The sequence below is a fragment of the Diabrotica undecimpunctata genome, chromosome 1 (genome assembly GCF_040954645.1).
Source record: "Diabrotica undecimpunctata isolate CICGRU chromosome 1, icDiaUnde3, whole genome shotgun sequence".
NCBI lineage: Eukaryota > Metazoa > Arthropoda > Insecta > Coleoptera > Chrysomelidae > Diabrotica > Diabrotica undecimpunctata.
In genome coordinates, this window is record NC_092803.1 from 149,057,304 (window position 1) to 149,083,407 (window position 26,104).

The window sequence follows — 26,104 nt, forward strand, 5'->3', positions numbered from 1 at the left end:
GAGAACTAGTGGTGTGTTGTGTGACACAAAGGTTCCTGTGACACTAAGACAAAAATTCTCTTAACTGACACGTCTGTGAATGCAAATGATATTTATATGAGCCAAAATGAAAACTTACAGAAAAACGTAATTAGGAAAGCCAACGCTGCATAAGCATAGTTCTTCTTGATGTTTTTTCATATCTTGTTATTTATATTGCCACTGATAATTTTTACATAGAGTACATACATTGTCTTCTATCTTTTTTGAGCTTAGTACATATTTTGTCCTTACCATCAAATCAGAAATATAATTAAATATTTGCACTATATCTACTTTTACACTAAATTATAATTTATTACTCTACGTTGGTATTATTAATTCTATAGGACAAACAGCACATCTAAGAAAAAGTTTAGGGCGAAATGTTGTATATTACTTCTACTTGTGATCTAAGTTAATGGAAATGACTCCTTAACGAGTTAAAGGCACAGTTAACTAGTAGTTTTATTGTGTGTTTGTCATAAAGCCCGGTTTTTAAATGCCCTCGTTTAAAACGGCTCCCTCAGTGGCATTTTCCAAGAAACAAAACGAAAATATGTAAATTACCTTTTATATATTTTTTGTTGATAAGATCACGCAAGCGGTCACTTACTATTCACTATTTATGACACGCTATATATCATTTATAGTAGTCAATCAGCTTTACACGACACAACAGTGACGGAGAATCCCTTAGGGAGTTAAATTTAGTCCATGGACTGGGACAATAAAGGAATCTGCGTCAACAGCAAATAGTTAAACAATTTTATGTTGGCTGAGGAATGACCATAGAGGACTAGAGGGAAATGAGTAGTCGATCAAAAGAGGAAAAGCACAAAACTTATAACAAAGAAGACGATAACGCAGTGGACATTCCAAGAAATCCATTCTAAATACACAGCACATGTGGAGCATAGTTTTCAGAGATCTAGTTTTCCTAGATATTTTAGTTATCAGGCTTCACGTGTACACGCGTTAAGTGCGGTAGAACAACTTTTTGCAAGTATAGGGTTTAGATACAAAAATGTAGATAAAAGACAGGTACTTTACGCATAGGTGAACAGATAATTGAACAAAATTAATCACTGTCGTCAGAAAGAACAGATCTATTATTTATTTACGTGAAATGTAGCTCGACACTTACGATACGCCATCTAAAGGTTGGGTAGATAATAGTCAATCTTGAACATTGTCTTCTAATAGAGAAAAAACAGTAACAGTATACCCTGCTCGATCAATAGATGGATGGGTTTCAAATGCCTTATCTCTATCAGCTAAAAACATTAGTGATTCATATCTGGATTACCATGAAAACATAACTTCCGACATATTTGAAGACTGGTTTAAAACTAAGGTAATACCTAGAATCCCCCATAATAGTGTTATAGCTATGGAAAACTTTTATACAAGTCAATGAATACCCCGATTAATGTTGGAGATATGTTTACAAAAAATAAACACCACACCAACAACAATTAAAATTGTCAATACATAAGACTTTTTTATCTAAGAGTAAACCTGAACAATTAACAAAAAAGAACAGCAATGAACAATAAAGAATAAATAATAAAACAAGATTTTACAACAACTTTAAAGCTGTTAAAATCTGTTTTATTAAAAAATGATTATCCTTTGTCGATTATAAATAAGGAATTTTCAAGAATAAACCGAATAGAACAGAACAACTTAGAACGGAATCCTATAACATTCACAATAAATAATACGAGGAAAATAACAATATCATATATAAAAGGATTATCGGAAAAACTGAATAAATTGAAAATTTCAACAACATTCAAAACAATAAACACATTGAGATCTATTTTATCTAAAACTAAGCCTAACACTGAACAAGAAAGAGCAAAGAATAATTGTATTTGTAAAATACCTTGTGAATGCGAAAATTTTTATTTAGGTGAAACATCCAGACCATTAAACGTTAAAATAAGTGAACATCAATCTTATATTAAAAATAGAGAATTTGATAGATCTTAAATATATAAACACGCATGGGAAAATGAACATAGAGTACAGTGCGAAGATTCAAGTATAGTCCTGAAAGAAACAGATGGTAAAAAAAAATCCAAGGTTTTTGATGAGGTTTTTTCCTGGTTTTTTTTTTCTCATAATTTATTATGGGATCACTAACAGCAGAATTTTACGTTAACAATTGCATGTGGTTATATTTTTAAAGACAAATCACATGCTATGATTTTTCTGACGGATATTCTTCAGTTAACCCTTAACTACAGAGATCCGATATTTCTTACCGGTGGGCGGTCCCAAAACGCGGATTTCGTGGTATCCGCACCACTTACAATTTCATGTGTCTCAGTACCTCTTGAAACCCTCCAGAAAACCCGATAATATGCATAGGTGACGATCGCATAAAACGCGTGAAAACTTTTAAATACCTTGGCACCACAATCAATGACCAATCGGATCCACAACAAGAGATAAAAACCCGAATACAAATGGCAAGACAAGCTTTTGTGAAATTCAGACCGCTCCTATGTAATCAAAACCTAAATTTCGAAATACGCTACAGAATGGTCAAGTGCTACATATGGTCCATCTTGCTTTATGGCATGGAAACGTGAAAAAAAACATCTATCAACAAACTTGAAGCATTTGAAATGTGGTCATTGAGAAGAATGATGCGCATACCTTGGGTGGATAGAGTTCGAAACGATGACGTCCTTAAGAGAGCCGGCGTGGAAAGAGAACTCTTTGAATTAATTAAAAAACGCAAGATTGGTTACCTTGGGCACATATTGAGAGGAGCAAAATATGAAATACCACAGTTAATCCTACAAGGGAAGATCGAAGGTAGGAGAGGAGCCGGCCGCAAACAATTATCCTGGTTAAGGAATATTAAAGAATGGACAGGAATACACAATACAGGCGAGCTGTGTCACGCCGCCAAGAACAGAATTCTAGTAATAAGATAGTCGCCTACGCACTTTGGTGTATGGCATGTTAAGAAGAAGAAGAAGTACCTCTTGGGCAGTTTGTATTTACAGTGCTAATCAAAGCGGTCGGCGTGTATTGTGAATATTTTCTTTTGTAGCGCACATCAAAAATCTTAACCGATAAAATTTACCGGAGGTCTGTTTTTAATTAGTCTTATATGGGTAAAATGTAAACTGTTTATAATATTTATTGTATTTTTAGGAAATGAGTAAAGAAATGGACTCTGGAAGTTATCCTGGATCTTCAAAGAGGGTTAAATTTGGTGATAAAAATTTTGAGGAATTTTTGCAAAAATAGAATGAGGAAATTGATTCTGGCGCAAGTGATGTGGACTCAGATTCAGAATATTTACCCAACAGACCGTGATACTGAATCACTGAAGAAAGAAAAACCACTCATATTTGCATAATGTGCAATGCTCCGATATGTTTGCAATGAACGGCAAGAGTTTGCAAGGAATGTGCCACTTAATTTTTTTGACAATTTTACCTCTTACAGATTTTTTCCCATGGATGTATAGATTTTCGTAACTGCTATTTTATGTTTCTTTTCTGATTCTATATTAGGTTTATTTGTTTAAAAAAATCTAAATTTTTGTTCATAGCATTTATGACTGTTTGTTTCCATAGACCACAATTATCCTTAATTGTGGTCTATGGAATTATCCTAATAGATTATTCTTTAAAAATCTTGTATTTTATTATTAAAATTACTCATTTCACCAGTTCTTCCATATCTAGACACTACATAAAAATACATAATGCATTTTTTTTATTAACTTTATATTTGACTCCATTTTATAATGACCGGTAAAAAATACCGGGGCTCTGTTGTTACGTGGTAATAATGGAATGTCTGTAGTTAAGGGTTAAAGTTGATTTCATGTAATCGAATTAACAATCTTACATTAAAGTCATCCCAGGAACGCAACTCAAAAACATTGGCAAATACAAATTTTTTAATCTATTATTATTATGTATTTTGAGAACGAGTTCCGACGTGGAAACGAAACGTCAAATATACTTAATTTTAAAGTAAATATGTGGCTTTATCCCAACAAAAATAGTAAATTGCAACAAGGTATATTGTTTAATTAAAAAAATATATTTTGAAAACGCCTTCTTATTGGAAAGCCTAAACGTCAAATAAAGATGTCATTTTGTAATTGTATATGATACTGATAATTCATCGAACGAAAACTCTATGGAAAACTTCTTACTTTTTTGAGAAAAGAATCATACCGACACATTTTTGATTTAAATATATTTCAGTAAACATAAATTGCAAAACAAACTGCGATTTTGTAACTGCCATCCACTTAATCCCATCAGCTCTACATCATAAATGAGAGAAAAGAGCTACAGGACTCCCTAACCGCCAGAATAGAATGGGGATGGGCAGGGCAGACAGACTCCGACAGACGTAATCTAAAAGGGATATGGATAGGCTCACCCCATTCCATTTTCAGTCTAGCCGGGTCATGGAACTGACTCAAAAACGGGGATGGCTGATGGCTGTTGATAGACGAGGGGCAAGTTAACTTTACATTAGTAAAAATGAGATATATACGTTTAATGATCACAAAAATAAAAGAGTGAAGGGACGTTTTATTGTTATGTTAAGTATTTTTTTACGAATGTTTTAAATGCTAGTAAATTGTTTTAATTATGTTTTTTTAGATATTCTACTTTCTTCTGTCTATTGTTGATTTATTGACCCGTTTCTCTATTAATTGTATTCTTGATCTTCTTTGATAAAGTAGGAGAAAACTAAACTGATAACACTAAACGCATGACGACACATGGAGAGAACTTACGATTATAGAGAAAACTGAGCTCTAGGAAAAGAAGTGATGGATCATAACAAAGTTAAATACACTAGTTTAAACCATATAAAGACTCTAAGACGGATCAGTCCGTCATTTTTACTGAAAACTGTTGAACAGTGGCGGCTCGTCAAGCGACGTTTCGGCTTCACCATCTAAAATTTGGCAGAATGCAATTTTTTCTTTATTGCTTTATTTTTAGTGCAACCTTTTTAGAGAAGCCTAATTTCTACTTAAATCTAAAAGCTTGTATTAAGTATAGAGCATAGCGGCTGTCCGTCATAGGGCGCACAATTCCAAAGTCCGAAGCAAGAACAAACATTCGTGAAGAAAATTTGGTCAGACGTCTCAGCGCGTCACCAAAACATCCCCTTAGCTTGGTTGCCATAGCAAGCACACGTCTCTGTACTTTTGTGATGCGTTAAGTAAAGTAATTCCGTTTATCAATTGATTCCACTGAATGATAAATTGTTATTTATTAAATTTAATTGATCATCTATTTTAGAGATTTTTATAAAAATGTTAAAACAAAAATAGTATAAATTATTCTTATTAATATAGCTAATATTAATATTATAATTATGATTAATATTATATTGAAATTAAATTTAAATTTTTCATTAGAAGCTATTAAATTTTTAATAATAATCCTGCCATGTGATTAATTCACAAATTAGAGGATGATTTAATATTATAAACAAAATAGAACAAATAATTATATAATAAGAGAGATTTTCTAAACAACGAGAGACCTATTTTCTTTTATCTGTTATTAAAGTGAAGAAACGCAACGACAAAGTGTTCAATTGCAATTTTAAACAAACCTGGTATTTACGAGATTGCGGAGAAATTTGATAACTATTGAAGATGCTTTACAAGAGAATTCAAGGCTCGATATTGCCCACTTCAACAAGAACGTACCGAATAATAGAAGATTTATGCAACTACCAATACGGGCCTTTTAGCCAAACAAGAGTTAGCTTTTCGTGGGCAGCTGGAAGAAACTACAGCTAGCGCCGTTAAAATTTTAAGGAATTTTTGGAAGCTTTTATATCTATAAGTTCTGTAGCCTTGCAGGTATGCAGCCAATCTGTGTTTGTAGACAATTCAAAACCATTCAGAATAAGATAATCGATTGCATTTTCTAATACATAAACTTTGTTTAATCTCGTGTTGAATTGACTTCTGAGATTTGATTATAAATTTAAACTAGTTGGCTAGTATTTTGATGAAGAAGTATAATGTCAGGGCATCTTAATGATCTTCAGGAAGAAATAAAAGAAGTTGCGCCGCAAGCAGTTTTCGTGCACTAGACCCTCTGAACCAGCCAATCACCATACGTTTTCGAAAAGATTCATTTTATACAGTTAATGAATATTAAACGGTTCAGAGAATACACCAAAAAAATCCCTACAGATGCACTTATTTGAAAATTGCTACCCGGATTTGTTTAGTGATTTGCAACAGCTGAAGAATGAATTACAGCTGACTAATTAATGTACTGGATTGTGGTCATTCGTTTTTCGTGATACAAGAGGATAAATACGTACCTGCGGAACACAATGACCGAAGACAGACTTTCAAACTTATCAAAAATTTCCATAGAAAAGGATTACTGAACGAATCTATACAAGCACATCCGTTTTGTGCAGACATCATCGACAAATTTGCAGATGCATTAAAAACGATCCTTATCTATTGAATTTTTTGAGAAGGTATTGGAATTAGGTGAGGGATTGTAATTGGGTAAGTTAGAAACGGTAATGAAAAAATAAGATACGAATTACTTACGTTAGAATAGCTTACGTAAGGTTAGGTTAGCTCAGGTTGTTGACTAGAAAACTGCTCAATAGGCACATCAGAGAGAGTGTTCTCGTCCGGTATATCAGAGACAATATGCATATAGAGCTGTACTACGGAAATGAGATCATATCATCTGGTAAATTTGGTGGAATGAGTTTTGAAAAACCTACTTTGGTTTTAAAAATAATACTAATACCTACTTTTCGACAATTCATACGGAGAAATCACAAGCTTAATTCGGTACTCTGATATACGCAGCATTTTTAGAGGATACAATATCTTATCTTCTCTTTTGTATAATCTGGTCATGGATGTGTTGAGGAATTTAAAGGGGTTAAGTCCACTAACAAATCAAAATCTAGTGAGTAAAGTAAAAAACTTGGGGGTAATACTATATTCCAGACTTACTTGAATTCGGTAGATAGAGCGAATAACCAATACGGCGGTGACTACTTTAATGCTAGTTATATCCACTCATACTCAGGGCCTGCGTAGCGCAAGCGGTAGGATGCTTGCCTCGCATGCCGGTGGTCCGGAGTTCGAATCCTACTGCCGGCAAGAATAACTAGACATTTTTAAAAATGTCGACTCAGCCTGAATAAAATGAGTACCTTGGGTAAAACCAGGGGTAATAATAGGCGGTTGAAGCGTAGAACTGGCCACGTTACCTTCCTTGTATACCGTAGGCCCTAGATATAGCAGACTACCCTGCTATATTCCCAAAGTAGCGAAGAGGTATAAAATGGGAGACTATTATTATTATATCCACTCATGAAAAATGTGTTATTTTAAACTAGACATGCTATATTGGATTTATAACACACCAAACCAACACACACCACACCACAACAGTAACCACAGCTGTGGAGATCCCACTGGATATCCCTCCTCTGCACAGAATGGTAAGAGGGGATGCGCAAATAGGATATTATAGACTGCGAGAGAACCTGAGTAAGGTCATGGTTCGATCAGGACATCAGGCTACATTAGGTTAGGTTAGGTTTAATATGAATGGCTGCTAACCACCCATCCAATCGACCTAAGAGGTCTATTGTGGCTCATCCTTTGGTTGAATTTGTCCTTTCAGCGCTGACTTTTTAGCAAAGTCTATTCTACCCTAGCTCAAGGTAGAGCTAGGGCGAGAGTTGATAATGATTAAATGTATTAAGCCTTATACTATCCAACTCTGGGCAGTTGCACAGAAAGTGTTCCACCGTCTCGCCTTCAGCCAGACAAAATCAGCAATCCGCAGTTTTTGTCAGTCAAATTTTATTCATATGCCACTTGAGACAACAGTGTCCTGTTAGAAATCAAACGATAATTCGCAGATAATTCCTATTCATATCTAGTAGATCTTTAGATCTCTTCTTCAAAGATTTGATGTATAAAAGCCTTGGACTGTTTAAGATCCACGTATTCGTACCAGTGGTTACGTTTGATCTATTCCATCCAGTCGGATATCGTTCTTTTGGCTATGTCAACGATAAATTCTATGCCTATCAATGTTATTTTTTGCCCGTCCCCTAGCAAGTAGGTCCATTTTTCGTTCCCTTTAATACCAGTATGCCCGACCAGTATACCAGACCACGAGAAATTAAGTAAAGGGAACACACTAAAATTAATGTATTTTTACTACAGCTGTTTCGGCTTTTCTCAAGTGATATATTTTTACTATGCGTCTACACTTTATAGTCCTTAGCAGAATAAATTGAGGAGGGGACAGCTGTTTGTCTCAAGTTGGTCATTCAGAATTATATCTGTACTTTTAAATTTATTAATTTTCAAATATTCTAAATAAAGACAGCTTAAGGCCTTTATTTTGAGAACTCCTATCCTATAGGGCTGTTAAATAAACTCATTTTCGGTTCTCCTTTTCCTTCGCATTTTTCTGACAACCAAAATTTTCATAACAATGAGGTCCGACAATTGACATTGACACACAACACATCAGTGATACCATCTAAAATAACTTGCCTACCCTACATTCCAGTTCTGACACCGAAGCTAATGAACATCTTCAAAAATGTTAGTGGTTTAAAAATTACAACCAAAAATGTGAAAACGGTATCGAAGTTATACACAAAAACAAAAGATCCTTTCACAATACAGGAGTCATCGAATGTTGTTTATTCTATACCGTGTAATAATTGTAACAAAATATATATAGGAGAATCATCTCGTAATTTTCACAGTAGGGTGATCTCACATCGTAGCGATATAAAAACCAAAAAAATAAATGCATGTACATTGACAGAACATGCAGTAACGTTGAAACATGCATTTAATTTCGAGGATTCCTGTATTTTGGAAAAATAAAAGAACCATTCAAAACGTGTTTTCTTGGAAATGTGTTCCATAAAATCTAGTATATCTTGCATCAATAAAAAGTCAGACATAGATAAACTGAGCAACATTTATTGTTACTTACTGGAAAAACATCCAAAATAAAATTAATATCTACCTGTACCCACACAAATTACACTTATATGCATAACATGTTGCATACCATTAAGACAGGTTTAAAAATTAAAATCACCTAAGATGGGCCTCTAGTATTTCTTAAAAAGAAATATAATATTAAGTACAACTAATTACTTTTTAATCATAGGGTTTTTTCTTTTTGTTCTCTATGTGTCAGAGTTAAAACACACTAGTAAAAGATGACAAACTAAATTTTTACTATCTGTACCTAAATTTTAATGAATTTTAGAATGTATTTTGTCCACTATTTTATATCTTATATGTGTGTTATTAATGTTGAGTGTCTATGCTTTTACAAATAATCTCAACGACTAGTAAGTTACACTGAAGATTTGTGATATTTTATAAATATTTACATTTTTTTCTTATTACAGTGTCTGGAAAAAGGAATAAAACCATTCCGAAAGCTAGACAAAAAAGTCATAAGAGTGTTTCATTAACTCTTCATTAACATCCCGGCCAATTTTCTGACTGCAACCCTAATAAACTGTGTTGTTTGTATATATATATATATATATATATATATATATATATATATATATATATATACCACTATTGTTTATTGTTGATACCTGATGTACATTACATTCGTAAAGGCATAAAATTTACCATTTAAATATTTGAGCAATCCGTACTATGCCTTGCATACTAAATTAAAATTTATATGCTGTATTGAGTTAAATAAAAAGAATTTTGGTAGAAATGTATGATGAAACTGTGTTTTTAGTAACAATTTAAAATTACAACGAAAAAGTACTGCCCAACCCTTTTTTCATTGTTTATTAGTGTACATGTTACTAAAGACTAATTAGCTCTAAATAAGCGGTTACAACTTTCCGGATCATAAAGGCGACGCCCGCAGTATCTATGCGGGTTGAGACTTTTTTGCCGGCAAAGAGCAGAGTGCAGAGAGCGGAGACTTGGTGCAATAACAGTAACGGAATCTGCAGGACCACGTCTGCTACGTCGAGTCGATCTATTATATATGCTAATTTTCTATGCTAACTACAGGCTCAAATGATGTTATAATATTTCAGTCGCGAAATTATTACTTGCTGGTTTTAAATAATAGCTATGAGGCATCGAAAAAAAAACCATAAATAGTCGGCAATTTAGCCATCCGTCAAATTTTGCCTAAAGACAAAAAAGTTATGATTTGACATTATCAGTATAAACATATTTTGTAGATCCCTATTTTCCAAAAAAAAAAAATGAAAAATTAAATTTAAAAATCCAATAAACCAAGAAGGCAAAAATTATCAAATATTCTTCAAAAATAAATAGCAAGAACACTATAATTTGTTTGACTAAATAGTGTACAAATTATCTGCAGTACAACAGCTCCGTTTGGAGTACCAGAAACTGAATTCACTACGAATTTTGACCGAGTAATTTATCAAGCTGTTTGCTTTGCAAGTTTTAGAAAGCACAGTGGTACAAATTTGAATTCGGTTTCGCCAGGTAGAAATCCTTTGATTTCTCTCTTTGTTTACATTTTTTCTATTGACTTCTGTTTGAATTTTTTTCCTGTTCTATCATTGACCTTCTTGTATAGGGTGTTTTGTTTATTGTATGTTAAAAACCTCTGGCAATTTGTCTTGATGTTCTTGATGTTTTTTTGCTTCTATGATTTTTCTCCTAATTTAGTTATTGATGTATCCATATATATGTACATCTTATTATCAATTTAGTTCGTTCTGAATTCAGGATCTCATCAGGGTTCGTTTTCGTGCATATTTGTTAGTCTTTCTTTCTTTACATTTTTCGTGACCTGGAATATTTTATGTATTTCCTTTTTCAACTCTTCAGCTGTTTCTTTTGCATCAAGTAAAATGTTGAAAAATTGAGCAAATCCATGACTTGATTTCTTATCACTGGATAATTTAGGTTTCTTCTATCGTAAGTAGTTGTTTTTTGTTTTGCTTTTAATTTCTTACATTTTACTCTAAATTTGGCTTAATTCTAATCGATTTGCTTTTGTATAAACGTACCATCATTTCCGTCTTTTGGGAATTTTTAGGTATATAATCTGCATGGACCTAATAACAAAATCGTTTTCTCTTGAAAATATAGAAAGTTTTTCTCCACCCCCATTTTTTTCTCCAAGGCCATGGGTTCTAATTTAGTTACCTGATTTTTCTCGTCCTACTTTTGCGTTAAAATTATCCATTATTATTAGTAGTTCTTTTATGTGCATTTTTTAAATGATGGTGATTATACCTGAGTGTATAAATTATTGTACACCTATACGATGTTGACATTTACTGTAAATTGTTTTAGTCGAACTAGCATTACATTACTCTACATCTTCTTCACAACTCACTCTTTCATTGATTCCTATTGATGTAAACAATTTTTCCAATCCTGTGTGGTGGTCTATTTCTCTTTCTTGTAAGTTAGACATCATCAATCAATCATATAAAACGTTACTGAAAGAAGCTATACTTTTAAGATACACTTGTGCTTGGATAGGGAAAAAGCTGTTGTTGAGAATAAGTTTAGTTGAATACTTGTTTTGCAATTTTTATATAAAAATATCAAAAACTGTAGAATCGATAAGTAACTTATTTTTATAAGTTTGTTTAATATGTGCTACCCAATTGATTCCCATTCCCGATACCCATCTCTACTCATCTCTAATATCTTTCCTCTTATTCAGCAGTCCCATCAGCAACGATTACGAAGTACGGACCAACCCCCATATGTCTACTCTTCAGTTTATTAGTTTGTCTGGATGTTCGTTGACCCCGTATTGCGACTGTTTCGGATCAATCTTGATTACTGTATTTTTCAATATTAATAATTATTATACATACACTGAAAAAACTGTTTAATTGCAAGATATAACAGACTGAAGATGATGAAAGCATGAATAAACAACAAAATAAAACAGAAAAGTAATAGAAAAAAGAAACCAAGTACATATAAAATTATATAGTATGAATTGTCATTATGAATGAGGCGGATAAAATAAAATTATTAGAGAATTTTTTTGTATTATAAGTAAGAAACCCAAATAATTTGTTTAATAAAATGTCAAACATAACGTATTTACGATTACAATATAAAAGATAATGCAGAATAAATCAATACAAACATTAAGAAGGCAAGAACATATTCATAAGGCAGCCTTCAAAATAATTAGCGTATATGATAAAAATAATATTCACGAGTTCGTTCACATATCTCTCATCCATCTCCAGATCTATGGATTTTTCCAGAGAAATAATCTCCTCTACCACTGATACTTCGGGTTCCAATCCTTCGAAGACCTTTTCGGCTACACCCTCAGGCCACAGCTTCTTCCATGCAAAGATTAAGGTCTTCTTTGTAACATCCAGCCAGGCCTAATTAGTAATTCTTAGTGAGCTTGTTGTACAACTTCTTAAAATTAGAAATCACCTGCTGATCCTAGGCTGCAGGATAGGAGTGGTGTTGGGTGCTAGGTAGAAAACCTTTAAAAAACTTAAACTCTTAGAGTAAATCATCTTCGACATTTGGTGAGTGAGCAGTAGCATTGTCGAGGACGAGAAGGGCTTGCATGAGTAGGTTGTTTTCCTGTAGATATTTTTTAACAGAAGGACCACACACCCGGTTTATCCACTTCACAAAGAATTTCCTGGTGACTCACGCCTTCGGATTTTCACATAACCTGCAGTTTTTCTTTAAAAATTTTATGTGACTTAAAGGACCTGGGATTTCCAAATGGTATACTAGCAGAGGCTTGATTTTGCAGTCCCCACTTGCATTGGTGCAAAGTGCTAGAGTTAATCTATCCTTCATGATTTTTTGACCTGGCATTGTCTTCTCGCCTGCCGTTATGTAAGTCCTATTCGGCATCCTTTTCTAGAGAAGCCCTGCCTCGTCACAGTTGAAGACCTGCTGAGGGATGTATCATTTGGCTTCTATCAGTTCGGAAAACGTTTTAATGTAAATCTCAGTTTCCTTTACATCCGAACTTGCTGCTTTTATCGTAAATCGCTCGTACCTTCTCACATATGATGCTTCGTTTTAAGGTTCCTCCCTAAAGCTGCTTCCTCTATTATCCACACCATTAATAGTTTCTCCATCTTTTCATGTGGAGAGGTCTAGAGCTTAGAAATCATTGTAACACCCTTAGCTGGCGTTATATACCCCTTATGAACTCCTTCTCTTTGAGCACAGTACATACCATTGATGTGCTACGCCGGTACATCACCGCCAAGTCAATTACTCGCACACCTTGCTCATGTTTTTCTATGATTTCACATTTTAATTTAATAGACCATGTTCTAATTATCTTCTCCTTCTGAAACATGGTTATAAAAATAAATCTGATGTTTGTAAATGTACAAAAAGCACGAAACGCGTTCCTAAATTATCAAAAATGCTTTGAAAACGAGGAAAACAAGCATATAGACTGACGTCCTAGTCTGAGGTAGGAGAAACGGTTAGACGTTGCACACGACCCCAACATGCGGGGCGCATGTTGGTGTCGTGTGCAGCAATCTAGTGTGCGATTCCTCGTATCGGCTGGTATCTCAAAACACTCGTATATTAATTCACTCATGTATAGAGGTACCACTGTATATCCAATAGGTGATCTTTCTAGCAACATGAGCAAAAAATGGTTACACACTGGTATAAAATTGTAATCCCTTTGGATATTTTTATTATTTTAGTAATTTTATAAATATACCATTGTGTACTTCATTGTAAGTTCTTTTAAATCATGGTATACAGCCAACCACTGGGAACCTTCTCTTTTATAAGTTATGTATAAGCTTTTACAAACCAGAGTACAGAAGAAACGAGACAAAAAATGAATGAAAGAAAGCTTCAAAAGGAAATTTTGACGCTTCTCAAGACATGAGACAAGATAGAAAAAAAAAATATAATAACATCTATAAATATAACATAACGAGAATTTATGTAAATCCGTAAAAAACTGAAAAGCATCAAAGTGACAAAGATGTACGCATTCTGTTTTTGAAGGTGAAAAAGTACTAACTCGCAAATACATATTCAACCTAATCCAATATATTGAAAATGGTTATGAAAATCGAAAAACCACACTTGTTAGTTTCATAGACCTTACTGCCGCCTATAATATAGTCAACAAATCTGGAAATCCCTTAAAAAAACCAACCGGGACTACAAGATGTAAAAACAAAACTCTCCAAAGATGGGGATACCCCGTGCCTTTCAACCTGTGCGATTATGGAACGATCCACTCGACAGACTTGACTCGACACTCGACAGGACATACGTAAAGGTCCAGACCAGCCATGCTGCCTCTAAGATCTAATGTATGCAACCCGTAATGAAATTGACGTTTGTCGCTACTGGTCTACACACACACACACACACACACACACACACACACACACACACACACACACACACACACACACACACGTAAGTTATTTAATGTGTACATATTTGAGTTTACATAATTTCATGTAATTCCATAGTTTTATTAATGTTTGTATTGTTTTAATCAAGAATCACTTTGTATGTAGGTATTCGTCTCGAAAATGAACCAAACAAGCATATATTTTAAATTTGATCGCCTCGAACAAAGTGGCTACTTTGTAAAACAAAAGACTCGCTCCCACCCCGATAACCACCCTCGCTTCGTCTGCATAGGGTTGCTACAGTCGCGGTGGGTCATGATATGAATAATTGAGCGTCGTAAAACGCGTGACGCAGCTCTACGCAACAAGAACGCAGGTGGCTGTGGTCGTCGCCCTTTCACAATGTTGTCAAATTTTCGGTCTGGAAATTTAGAATTTTCCCAGATCGATCGACTCGACGGAGGTCTATGATATCAAATAGAAACAAAAAAGTTAAAGTACCAATTTGTTTTCGTTTGATCTGTTGTATTGATCTATTGTCGTACCTGATAATCCGTCCAAAAATATTATACGTGTAATTTTCGACAGCTGCGGATTGTCAGCCCATGGATATTTATACAAGAATGAAAAATTTATATGGTGGTAACGACAGTTATTTTCTTATGACAGAGGTTGAATGGTACAGAAAATTTACAAATGCCAGAATCAACCTAATGATGTGACCCGTTCTAGACCTGCATGAATCAGATGAAAACGTTAGCCAGGTGCTCAGCAACAACGCATCAAAAATGGAAAACCTTCTCAATTCATAGTCTTGTGTATTCTTTACAGTTAAAACAGTTAAAAAATATATCATATACATTAAGGCGTATATTACGTTTGATGTTCTACCCAATTTTTCAAACGATGAAATCATTTTTAAGTTGATTTAAATATCTATTTAATTAGCTAAACCATCCATATTTGTACAGACCTTTCTTAATTTTCTCTAAGGTTCTTTATCCTGGACTATTTGCATCCAACTCAGTTCAGCATGTTTTATGTCATCTAACCATCTTAATATGAAAGGCAAAATTCGAGGAATGAGAAATATGGGAAGACGAAGAATATCCTGGCTTAGGAACTTAAGGGAATTGTTTAAATGAAGCAGTGCAGAATTATTTAGAATGACAGTCAACAAAGTCCGCATAGCCCAGATGATTTTCAACCTTCGATAGATGAAGTTGTCCTTCAGTCTCAGAGCTGCTCAGCGAAGTTTTGATACTTGCGTTGAAATATCTTTTGCTTTGGTTTTACTGTGAATCCATATATATTTCTTCTTCAATCGACAGGGCATAATTAGAACGTCCTATGTCCGAACTTCTCGGTCGACGATGTGAAATATTTGAAGTCGAATGTTGTGAAGTCAATATCTTATTGGTAGCTCAAAATAGGTACACTCAACGAAACGTCAAAAGTACTTGTCTGAGTAAAATATTCTGATGGACTACGAACACCATAGAGTCCAACCCCAATTAATAAGCTCCCAATATAAAACAATTCATCAAAAGTTTAAACAACTTTTACCTTGGCCCGAGGTGCTCACATACATATAATATTCGCATTATGAAATTATTCTTATATTATTTAGAAAATGATCTAGTTTTACCGGATAGTATATACAGAAATAAGAAAAACCATAAATAGATGTAGGTAAAATTCTCTTCTTCTTCTACGGCACTACAGCCCAAAATGAGCCTTGGCCTCCTTTATTTTTTGCCTCCACCCTTGTCTGTCTGTGGCTGCTCTTCTCCATACACGGACTCCTAAAAGTGCTTGTGCGTCGCTGCTTACTGTGTCTTCCCAGCGCTTTCTTGGCTTTCCAACTGGTCTCTTTCCCTGCATTCTGGCGTTCAGTGCTCGTTTTGGTAGCCTATCCTCTCCCATTCGTATCACATGTCCGGCCCATTGCAATCTTTGTATTCTAATGAAGTCTGACAGGGGTGTTTCCTTATACAGTTGATAGAGCTCGTTGTTATATCGAATTCTGAAGATTCCGTTTTCCCTCACAGGTCCTAGTATTCTCCTCAGTACTTTTCTTTCGAATGTGTCGAGTTTGTTTTTGGATGTTTCTTTCAGGACCCATGCTTCGCTGCCATAACATGCTATTGGCCGAATTAAAGTTTTATAGATTCTCATCTTTGTATTTCGGTGGACACTTTTAGACCGAAATATATGGGAGAGGGCAAAATAAGCTTTGTTTGCCTGCGTTATCCTTTTTCGTATTTCTCCATCCTCTGCTCCATCGGCATATATTTCTACTCCCAGGTATGTAAACTTTCCAACCGTTTCAATGTCATCTTCATGCATAATGTTTTGTGGGATTATATTTCTTCTCGTCTGTACCATTATTTTTGTTTTTTCTGTGTTAATTTCCAGACCTAGCCTTTTCGTTTGTGTTTTTAACTCTGCGTATGCTTCCTGTGCTCCTGTTGATGTTCTACTCATAATATTAATATCATCGGCGTAGGCAGCCAGTTGAACCGTTTTATTGGTCAGTAGGTTTTCTCGTCCAGTTTGCATTTGCCTAACCGCATACTCCAGTGCCAGGTTAAACAATGTTGGTGCCAGCCCATCTCCCTGCTTTAGTCCCTGCGAGATTTTGAAAAAGTCTGTCCGGTTGTTTTGTATTCGTACACATGCCTGAGTTTCATCCATTGTGGCTTTAATGAGTCAGCTTATGTGGTATTGCTAATTCTGCCAATATATAGTATAGTCTGTCCCTTTTGACTGAATCGTATGCCTGTTTGAAGTCTACAAAGGTAGATAAAAGGTAGGTAAAATTAGGAAGTTATAATTAATCTGAGATTACAAATTAAGGGGTTTAATTTTTGATTAAACGGACAGTTTCATATTCAGCATTTGTCTTTGCATAACTTGTTGTATTTACTCCGGTTTCTATGTTTTCCTTGGTAACCGTCTTTGTTTGAGATTTATATGTGAGATAGGAAGTAAACATTTATTTAAGACTCTTGTTTTTAGGTGTCTATTTCTTTACGTTTTTTGATTTGTTCCATGATAAGTATACAGTTATTTTGTTTGTTGTACTGTGAGGTTTTCTTGATTTGTCATAGTTTTAGTGTTATCCATGAGTGTTTTTCAATGAGTTTCACAGATTTTGTTCCCTTTTCGTTTATATATATTATTCGATATATATGTTGATAGTAGATTCTTGAGTGTTAAAAAGCATTTATTATTGTCCAATATTATTTAGCATCGAATGCTTTTCCACTCCCACGACAGCCATATAACAGCTTGCTCTAGTTATCATATTTTTATGTTAATATGTTTGTTATTACTCTAGTTAGTAGTTTATACACAACAATCAGGATAGTTACGTAGGTATTTATAGTTCTTTAAAATTTCTGTCTTCGTTTTTAAATAATAAACTAACAACGTTATTATTTATGTCTTCTTTCTAGTTATTAGTTATTTTCTCTAAGAATTTTATTCTTTAAAATATACAAAAGCTCACTTGTTACTTTTCTGCATAGTCCACAGTTACGCCATATTTTTTGGCTATAGGGAAAGTTTTTAACATATCCTTTCTGAGGGTTTTGATATACATATTAATAAATTATTACTCTAACTTTTCAATCTTTCAACCCTTACAGGAGCAGAATTCCTTATAGACCTGCATTTATGCTACAGTACACTGATATTATAGAACGTTGCTTTAATATAACCGTAAATAATTAATCCTCGTTGACTTAGGTACATACCGAATGTACCTTTGGGAATATCCGTTTAACATTCCGTCCCTGATAAATTCGTACATATATGGATCTGTCTGGTAGGATTATTTCTCTCTTTCTCTGACTCCTGCCGACCTACCCCAATCGTCGAGGGGTTGTTGAACAGTCAAATCGGTCGCGGCGGCAGCAGACAGCCGCCCCTCTTTTCTTTTATTTACTACCTTTATAAATTCTCAAAATTAGAAAAGTTTCTTTATTTTCCGAAGAATCGGGGAGACTCTTAAACTTTGGTTGTTTTCCCGAGTTTCAGAAATTTATTATTTAAGTAGGTCTGAGGGATGATTTATTAGATAAAATTATGGAAAAGATGGTCAACAACAGATATGCAATTCGTATTACCTCTATAACTCTATTGTACTTTTGGATGTCTCCCAAGTTTAGGACAATTATTATTATGTAGAACATTAATCAATACAATGTGCACTTGATTTAATAGAATATAAGTAGTCTAAATTAAATTGATTAGCAATGAAAAATAGCAATTTAAATGATTGCTCTACATTACAAGTGAAATTTTTTATACACTTTTTGCATCTTGATCGATCTGAATGCTAAAATAGACTGACGGTGATCTGCCCAGACTGTGTGTGTGAATGGGTTGTTCCTTGACTTGACGGTGATTTGACTATGATCTGATCTTTCCGTGACTGATGAAAATCAAGATATAAAACGGAGTGTTTGTGCAATTCGTATTCTCTATAACTCTATTGTACTTTTGGATATGTCCCAAGTTTAAGATATTTCTTATTATGTAGAACATTAATCACTACAATAAACATAAAAATCAAGATATTAAACGGAGTGTTGGTAACGAATGTTAGCAAACCAATAAGATATAACCTTTCTCCTTCAAGCGGGAAATAAAGGGAAGAAAACTAAACATAAAATGACAATAAGAACAGAAAAGTAGTAAATATACATATGTATATATATATATATATATATATATATATATATATACATATATATAAAGTAGTTAGGTATTATTGACTGACACGTTATATAAACTAAAGTTTTATTTTGTTGCAGTCATTATAAGGCAGGATAAGTAAAACTCTTGTTGGAAATGTGAACTGAAATGTGAACCTTCATATAGAGGTCGCTACTAGCGTACACAGGCATGATGTTTTACTATAAAGGCCATATAGATAAACAACATTTCATATGAATTCAAGTTACAAGTCTCCCTGACGAGAAATAAAACCTCGAAACACGTATAGGAGAATGGTGGAACTCGAATTGAAAAGAAATGCAATCGTCTACTTTCATTTTAATGTGTTTTTTTTACGCAACGAGTGTAAAAGATGGTGTTTTTTGCAAGGGTAAACTGTAGATGTATTGTCGGAATAAAAGTGGTTTACCGGAAAACAGTGACGCCCTTTCTTTTTTTGAAGAGTGATTATCTTCCTTAATTGCCTTTTTTTTTTGTTGTTTAGTATTTTTTCTTTCTTACGTTTCTCCTTTCTAAGAACATCTTCGCCCATAATCTACCCGAATTAAGCAGGTGACTTCGTGCTTATTGTGTAGAGGAGTTATTAGATTAATTTTTCACAATCTAGACCACTAAGATACAACAATACAAAGAATCGGTGAGATGCAAAACTCCTGCAAAGTATAGGAGAGGAAGACCAAAGGTGACCTGGTAGGAGATATGTAAATAAAACGCATCAATCAAAAAGTTCACGAGAGAATAGATAACGTAGACAATCATAGACTATTAGAACAAAACAACTAATATAATACGGTCATGTGCAGATGATAACAGCCGGTAAATTACAGAAACAATTATTAAATAAGTTAAAGCCGGTACACAGAAAACGTGAAAGACCATAGAAGTACGATAAAAAAAATATCTGTTACCTCATTAAATTGTAGTGAAAAGGTTAATTTTATTATTATTATTTGTTCTTGAATTATTATTAATTGCTCTAAAAAAATAAATATAGTGGGTACTTGGGTACTTACTAAAATCAATAAGAAGCCTTCCATAGCCTTGTCTCTGGTAAGGCGGTAAAGTAAGGATACAAGACACGTTGTAGTTCAGAAATGAATTTTTTTCCTGCAACAAAAAAGAATTTGTATAAATAATAAGTTTTAAATATTCCACATTCTAAAAACCATCATTTATATATATATATATATATATATATATATATATATATATATATATATATATATATATATATATATATATATATATATATATATATATATATATATATATACATATATATTAATGTGATATTAAAAGTCAGAGGTGCGCCAAGCAATTAATTAGCTAATTAATTAATTAATTAAACTTATTTAAATGATGCAATTATAATTTTATCACACTATTTAAATAGATACTTGCTGGTAAAGCAGAACGATGAATACACTCAGCTCCACCTATCAAAGCAGGTATTCCACAATGAAGCGTACTAAGACCTATTTTATTTCTGATGTTCACTGCAGACCTCCCATCCAGAAGTTGCTACTTTTGCAGACGACACCGCAATACTGGCCATGGACTCTAATCCTACAAAAACATCAGAAAATTTACAGGAAAACCTAAATAAAATAGAAACTTGGCTAAAAAATGGCGAATTAGAGTAAATAGGACCAAGTCAACACGTGTAGCCTTCACAATGAAATGAGATGAATGCCCTCCAGTCACACTCAATAGCAAACAATTAAGTAAAGCAAACCACACAAAATACTTAGGGATCCATCTTGACAAACGACTAACGTGGCAGAAGTATATCTTTACCAAAAGAAAACAACTGGGCATTAAATTTAGACATATTATGTACTGGTTGATTGGTCGAAACTCTAAATCAACATTAGATAACAAACTGCTAACATTCAAGGCGATCCTCAATTGCGATCATGTATGCTTGTTTTTGACAGTTTTGACATTTATGTTGTCGTTTTCTGCAATCGTTGTTTTTCTTTTAACTTGAAAACATTTAATTAAACAGTAATTTATGTTTTCAAACGTGGATTTCGACTAAGTGAATAATTAAGATATGGTGTTATCTACAGTAGATGTTGCTCGAATTATTGCATTGCTACAAGATGAAAGAAGTCAAGTTTATGTATCCGAAACTCTACGTATTCCGAGAACTACAGTACGGAGAGCTGTCCATCACTTTATAGAGACTGTTGCATACTCACAACCTGGTTCCGGTCGTAGAAGAGTTACCTCGCAAAGAGATGATCGTTTTATTGTTATGGAACCTTTTGCTACAAGAAACCGTCTGCAGGAGGTTCGAAATGTGAATGTAAGTGAGAGTGTGGATAGAAGACGCCTCAATGAAAAAAGACTAATGGCAAGAAGGCCGGCTATTGTTCCGGAATTACAATCCAGAAACTGTAGAAATCGATTAATTTTTGCTTGACAACATCAACACTGGAATATACAGGATTGGAGCCGAATTATTTTTACTGATGAATCGCGGTTCTGTTTGAAGTCTAGCAATGGCTGAGGGAGAGTTTGGGGACGGGGAAATGAAAGATATGTCCAAGCTTGTATGTTCCAGAGAAGACAGTTTGGCGGTGGTGGTGTCATGGTTTGGGCTGGAATCTCATTTGAAACTCGAACTAAACTTATTTACGTCAATGGCCCCCTGAATGCTCACCGGTATATAGGATGTTTTGGCAGAAGCAGTAGTTCCATTTGGTCCATTGCTTAAGGACAATTTCGTCTTTATGCGTGATAATGCATGGTCGCATACTGCAATAATCGTGACAAATTACTTGCGGAAAGTAGGAATTAATAATCTAGAATGGCCAGTCTGCAGCCGTGATCTGAATATCATCGAACATCTTTGGGATGAACTTCATCAAAGAGGGTTAGAAGTCAACCAGGCCAGCCAGAAAGTCTTGCAAAACATCAAAACATGCTTCGTGAAGAATATGAACGTATTCACTCGTAATTTATATTGTTTGTAAAACGTTTCGATATTACACTATTTTCTTTTGTAGCCTTTTAATTAAATAAATTATGCTAAGGAATCAAGCAGTAATGGTCATTTTTTTTTAATGGAAGATGTTGATTTTACTATATGAAACAGTGCATAAAACTTCCAACGAATTTTTATTTTCGGAAATTTATGGGATGGCTACTTTTTTTGCAGGTGAGTGTGTATAAACAAATTTAATCGACTATCAAACGGTTACAAGTTTCTCATGAATATTAAAATCATTTTCTGTGTGCCCTTTACAGTTATACTTTGAAAAAACGAGGTTGCGCGATACTCATACATGAATAAAAATTGCTATAACTTTTGATCATTCCATTTAGAAATCTGAAACTTTCCAGAAAACTTTTTTAAATATTATATGTTAATGCACAATTGGTTCAGGCAGATTAAAAAATTTTAAACACTAGAAAAAATACTAGACGAGTAGCATACGATTTTTCAAAAAATCGCCATTTGTTTATAATCAAAATTAACAGTTCGTATACATCTTACTTTTTGCGTCAAACCATATATATACGTTATATACCGTAGTATATTGTGTCAAAAATAGAAATCGAAATATCTAAACTAAACCGAGCTGAGACATCGTGAGTTAATCCTCCGGTCATCGGGTGTGGTCTGTGAGTCTACGACCAAATAAAATTTTTGGATAATTCTCTCATTTTATTATTATTTTTTAATTTTTACCTTTTCAGTACCTACCTAGAATCTAAATACCATTCGTTTTTTTATACAAAAACTGTTTTTGAAATTTCTAAATAGCTGCTGCATGGCCGTTTGTCCTGACAGACCCCACCCGATCAAATGTGTAACAATATTTGCACTGCTTCTTAGTTGTATTTTTCTTGCAATCTTTTTTCACTTGGCCAGAAATAACGCAAATTAAAAATGGCAGGAATATTCTTCAGTTTTTGCTTGTAGCAACGATATGACTGCAGTATCATATATACCGAAGAAAGGAAAAAATGTGATTGCTGTTTCCACTGTGCACAGAGATGATCGGATTGATGAAGATACTGGTGATCAGAAAAAACCAGAAATAATTTCTGTTTATAATCCCACAAAGAGTGGAGTAGATGTTGTAGACAGAATGATCACTGATCACATCATATAATGTTTCCAGAAATACGAAACGTTGGCCAATGGTAGTAGTTTATAATCTCCTTAATCTCGCAGCAATTAATGCATTTGTAATTTACAAAGGCAACAACTCAGATAGAGAGTTTTCCAAAACGCGAAGATTATTCCAAAAAAACCTAGGTATGGAATTGGTACAGGAGAGTATACGACGGAGAGCAGTTGACACGCGTTTGACAAAAGCTGTGCGTGCTTCGGCCTTGAGACTCTCAGGCATTGAGGTCGACGTTGTACCAGAGCCCCAGACAGGTAAGAGAGGAAATTGTAAATATTGCAAAAGACGCAAAACTCGCTTTTTTGCAAAATTTGTAAATCCTGGCGATGTATGTACCACATAGTGGCATGCTACAAAGATTGCTTAGAAAATTTGACCACCAAAGTTTGACCACTGTAGTTTGTTTCCACAATTTAATTTTTTAGTTTATATATGTTTTTGTAGTACTTTGTTTGTTTCTAATTAAAGTTTTAAATGTTTTTTTTTTGTTTTTTCATTATTTAGTCGCTGTTCACAAATTTGAAAAAATATGCGTTGAAATTGTAAACATTTTTAAAATTTACCTAATACAACTTAAATTTTGGAATTGTTTCTGTGATAAACATTATATTGTAAATGATATGTTTAAAACACGTTGATGCGAAATTAGCAATAAAATGTATGATGTTGCTCGGGAGGTGGTATTTCATTTTGGTCCTTACAGACCACACCCGACCGAAAGTGTTTTAGAATAGCCACCCGATGAACGGAGGGTTAAGTAAAAAATTTTATTAAAATTATGAAATCAAAATTTTTGCGTTTTTCATGTTTATTTACATGTTCCCCCACCCTAATCCAAAGATTTTATTATTAAGAGAATGTATTATGTAAAGACTCACTGGATCTTATATTGCTAATTTGTTTTCCCATGTCTTCCTTTTTTTATCGTTTTAATATAACTCTTCTTAAAAAAAAACATATAAACGTTTTTGACTGGTCTAATAACTACGCACTAGCCTCAACGGTGCCTTGGCATTGTTCCGATGAAAAGTTATCGATCAGACGATCCAGAATTTAAAATATGTTAGAAAAATATAAAAAGCCGTTAATAATTTTTAGATTAGATCAAGCATGACAAATATTTATAGTTGAAAGATTTAGTGTTTTAGTTTCCATTATTTGATTAGAAATGGAAGCACTTAAATAAATGGAGCTTTTTAAACATTACTATTTATATAACCATTAGGGTTTAAGTATGTTAACATGATTATTATTAGGCTGGACACTATTGTAACCGTTTCAAAAGATTTAAAAGAAACTCATTATATATTTCGATTATATTTTTTTTTAATAAAACTAATAGCCCCATCTATCTGTCAAGTACCTACCTGTAGCCGACTCAAGGATTCTTCTGTAATTCCCAAATATATCCGGTAGATGAGCATATTTTTCAACTTGTCACTCACGCCCAATTTCCAGATTCAGGCGCCATGATAGCGCTTCGCTCTTTTCTGTTAAGACCGTCCAACCGTTAAGACGTGTTTCCAAAGTGGGTCTCAATTCAGAGGTAAGCAAATAAATCCTTTTCTTGTCCATATTTCAGATAGATATTTATTTTTTTAGACCCTCATTGGAGAGGCTATAATGCTGATATTATATTTCTAATACTCGTCGCAAGATAGTATTGCTATGGAGTTATTCCAGATCATGGCCCAGTAGCAGTATCTTTTTATGGAATCCCTAACCCCTCTTATCTAGGATGGTGGTGATTTGATATAGTACGTAGCTGAATCAATGGTTTATTTGGTGACTGATTAAATAAGAAGAGAAACAGAGCAGATTAAGGTTGTACCAATTTTTATTATACCTACTTTCAAGACAACAGAAATGATTATGAACTCAAAAAAAAATGAAAATATAGTGAAGTGTTCTAATTTAATTTAAAGGTTTATTTTCTTCATTGTTCCTAGTTGATAAATAACTATATTATTTTCAATGTAAACAAATTTCGAAATTTGGGGTTAATATATATATACATTCATTTTCTTTATAACCAATTCTTAATTTAATACGATACAAAGATTTTTTGTTTATGATAATGTTAACATAAAATAATATTTTGGAATCCCTTTGGGATGACGTAACTTTTAATGTTTTCTTTTTGTTCATTACTAAGAAATAATAAAGAATAGTTTTCTTGTAAACTTTCAATAAATCTTAATTTTTTTTTTGCTCTTCCCCTTCGAGGATAAACCAGGGGTGGCGTCCAATAATAAATTATAACTTCATATTATCTAATTGTGCTTGGATTTAAAATACGATATAGTTTCTATATGTTTATGAAAACCCCGCCCAATTCTCTTCCGACAGTGAGCGATTCAGGCCTTGTAATATTATTGTAGCACGGAAGCGTTACATAAATGGCGCGCCAATCGTGGAGCGTGTATCTTCATTATAAAAACAACGTAATATGTTTATGATTTCTGTTTACATTTCGTATTTTAGACTCAAGTTGTTTGTGTATTTGCTTTTACCCAATTTTTGTTTAATCAGTTTAGAATTTTTTCTGTAAAGTATTTATATGTATTCGTTTTTAGTCTTCGTAAAATTACGTAGAAATATTTCCGTCTACTTTCTGAGATCAAAATAAAACGTATTTGGAATGATGTGATGTAAACATTCACTGCTTAATTTCTTTTTGTCGGTATTCTTAATGCGGTGTATTCCCAGACTCGTCTAGAATAAACATTCCATGTTAGTAAAATTTTGTTTATGTCCATAAATTAATTCGTATC

General features: G+C 33.6%; 1 protein-coding gene across 1 annotated transcript in view; it reads right to left on the reverse strand.

Annotated features, from left to right (window-relative positions):
- chm (lysine acetyltransferase chameau) overlaps positions 1-26,104 on the reverse strand; it is a 245,508-nt gene that overhangs the window by 65,025 nt on the left and 154,379 nt on the right. Inside the window, exon 7 of the mRNA XM_072520183.1 lies at positions 20,199-20,292. Coding sequence (XP_072376284.1) covers positions 20,199-20,292 — 94 coding nt within the window. The remainder of the gene's footprint in view (positions 1-20,198; positions 20,293-26,104) is intronic.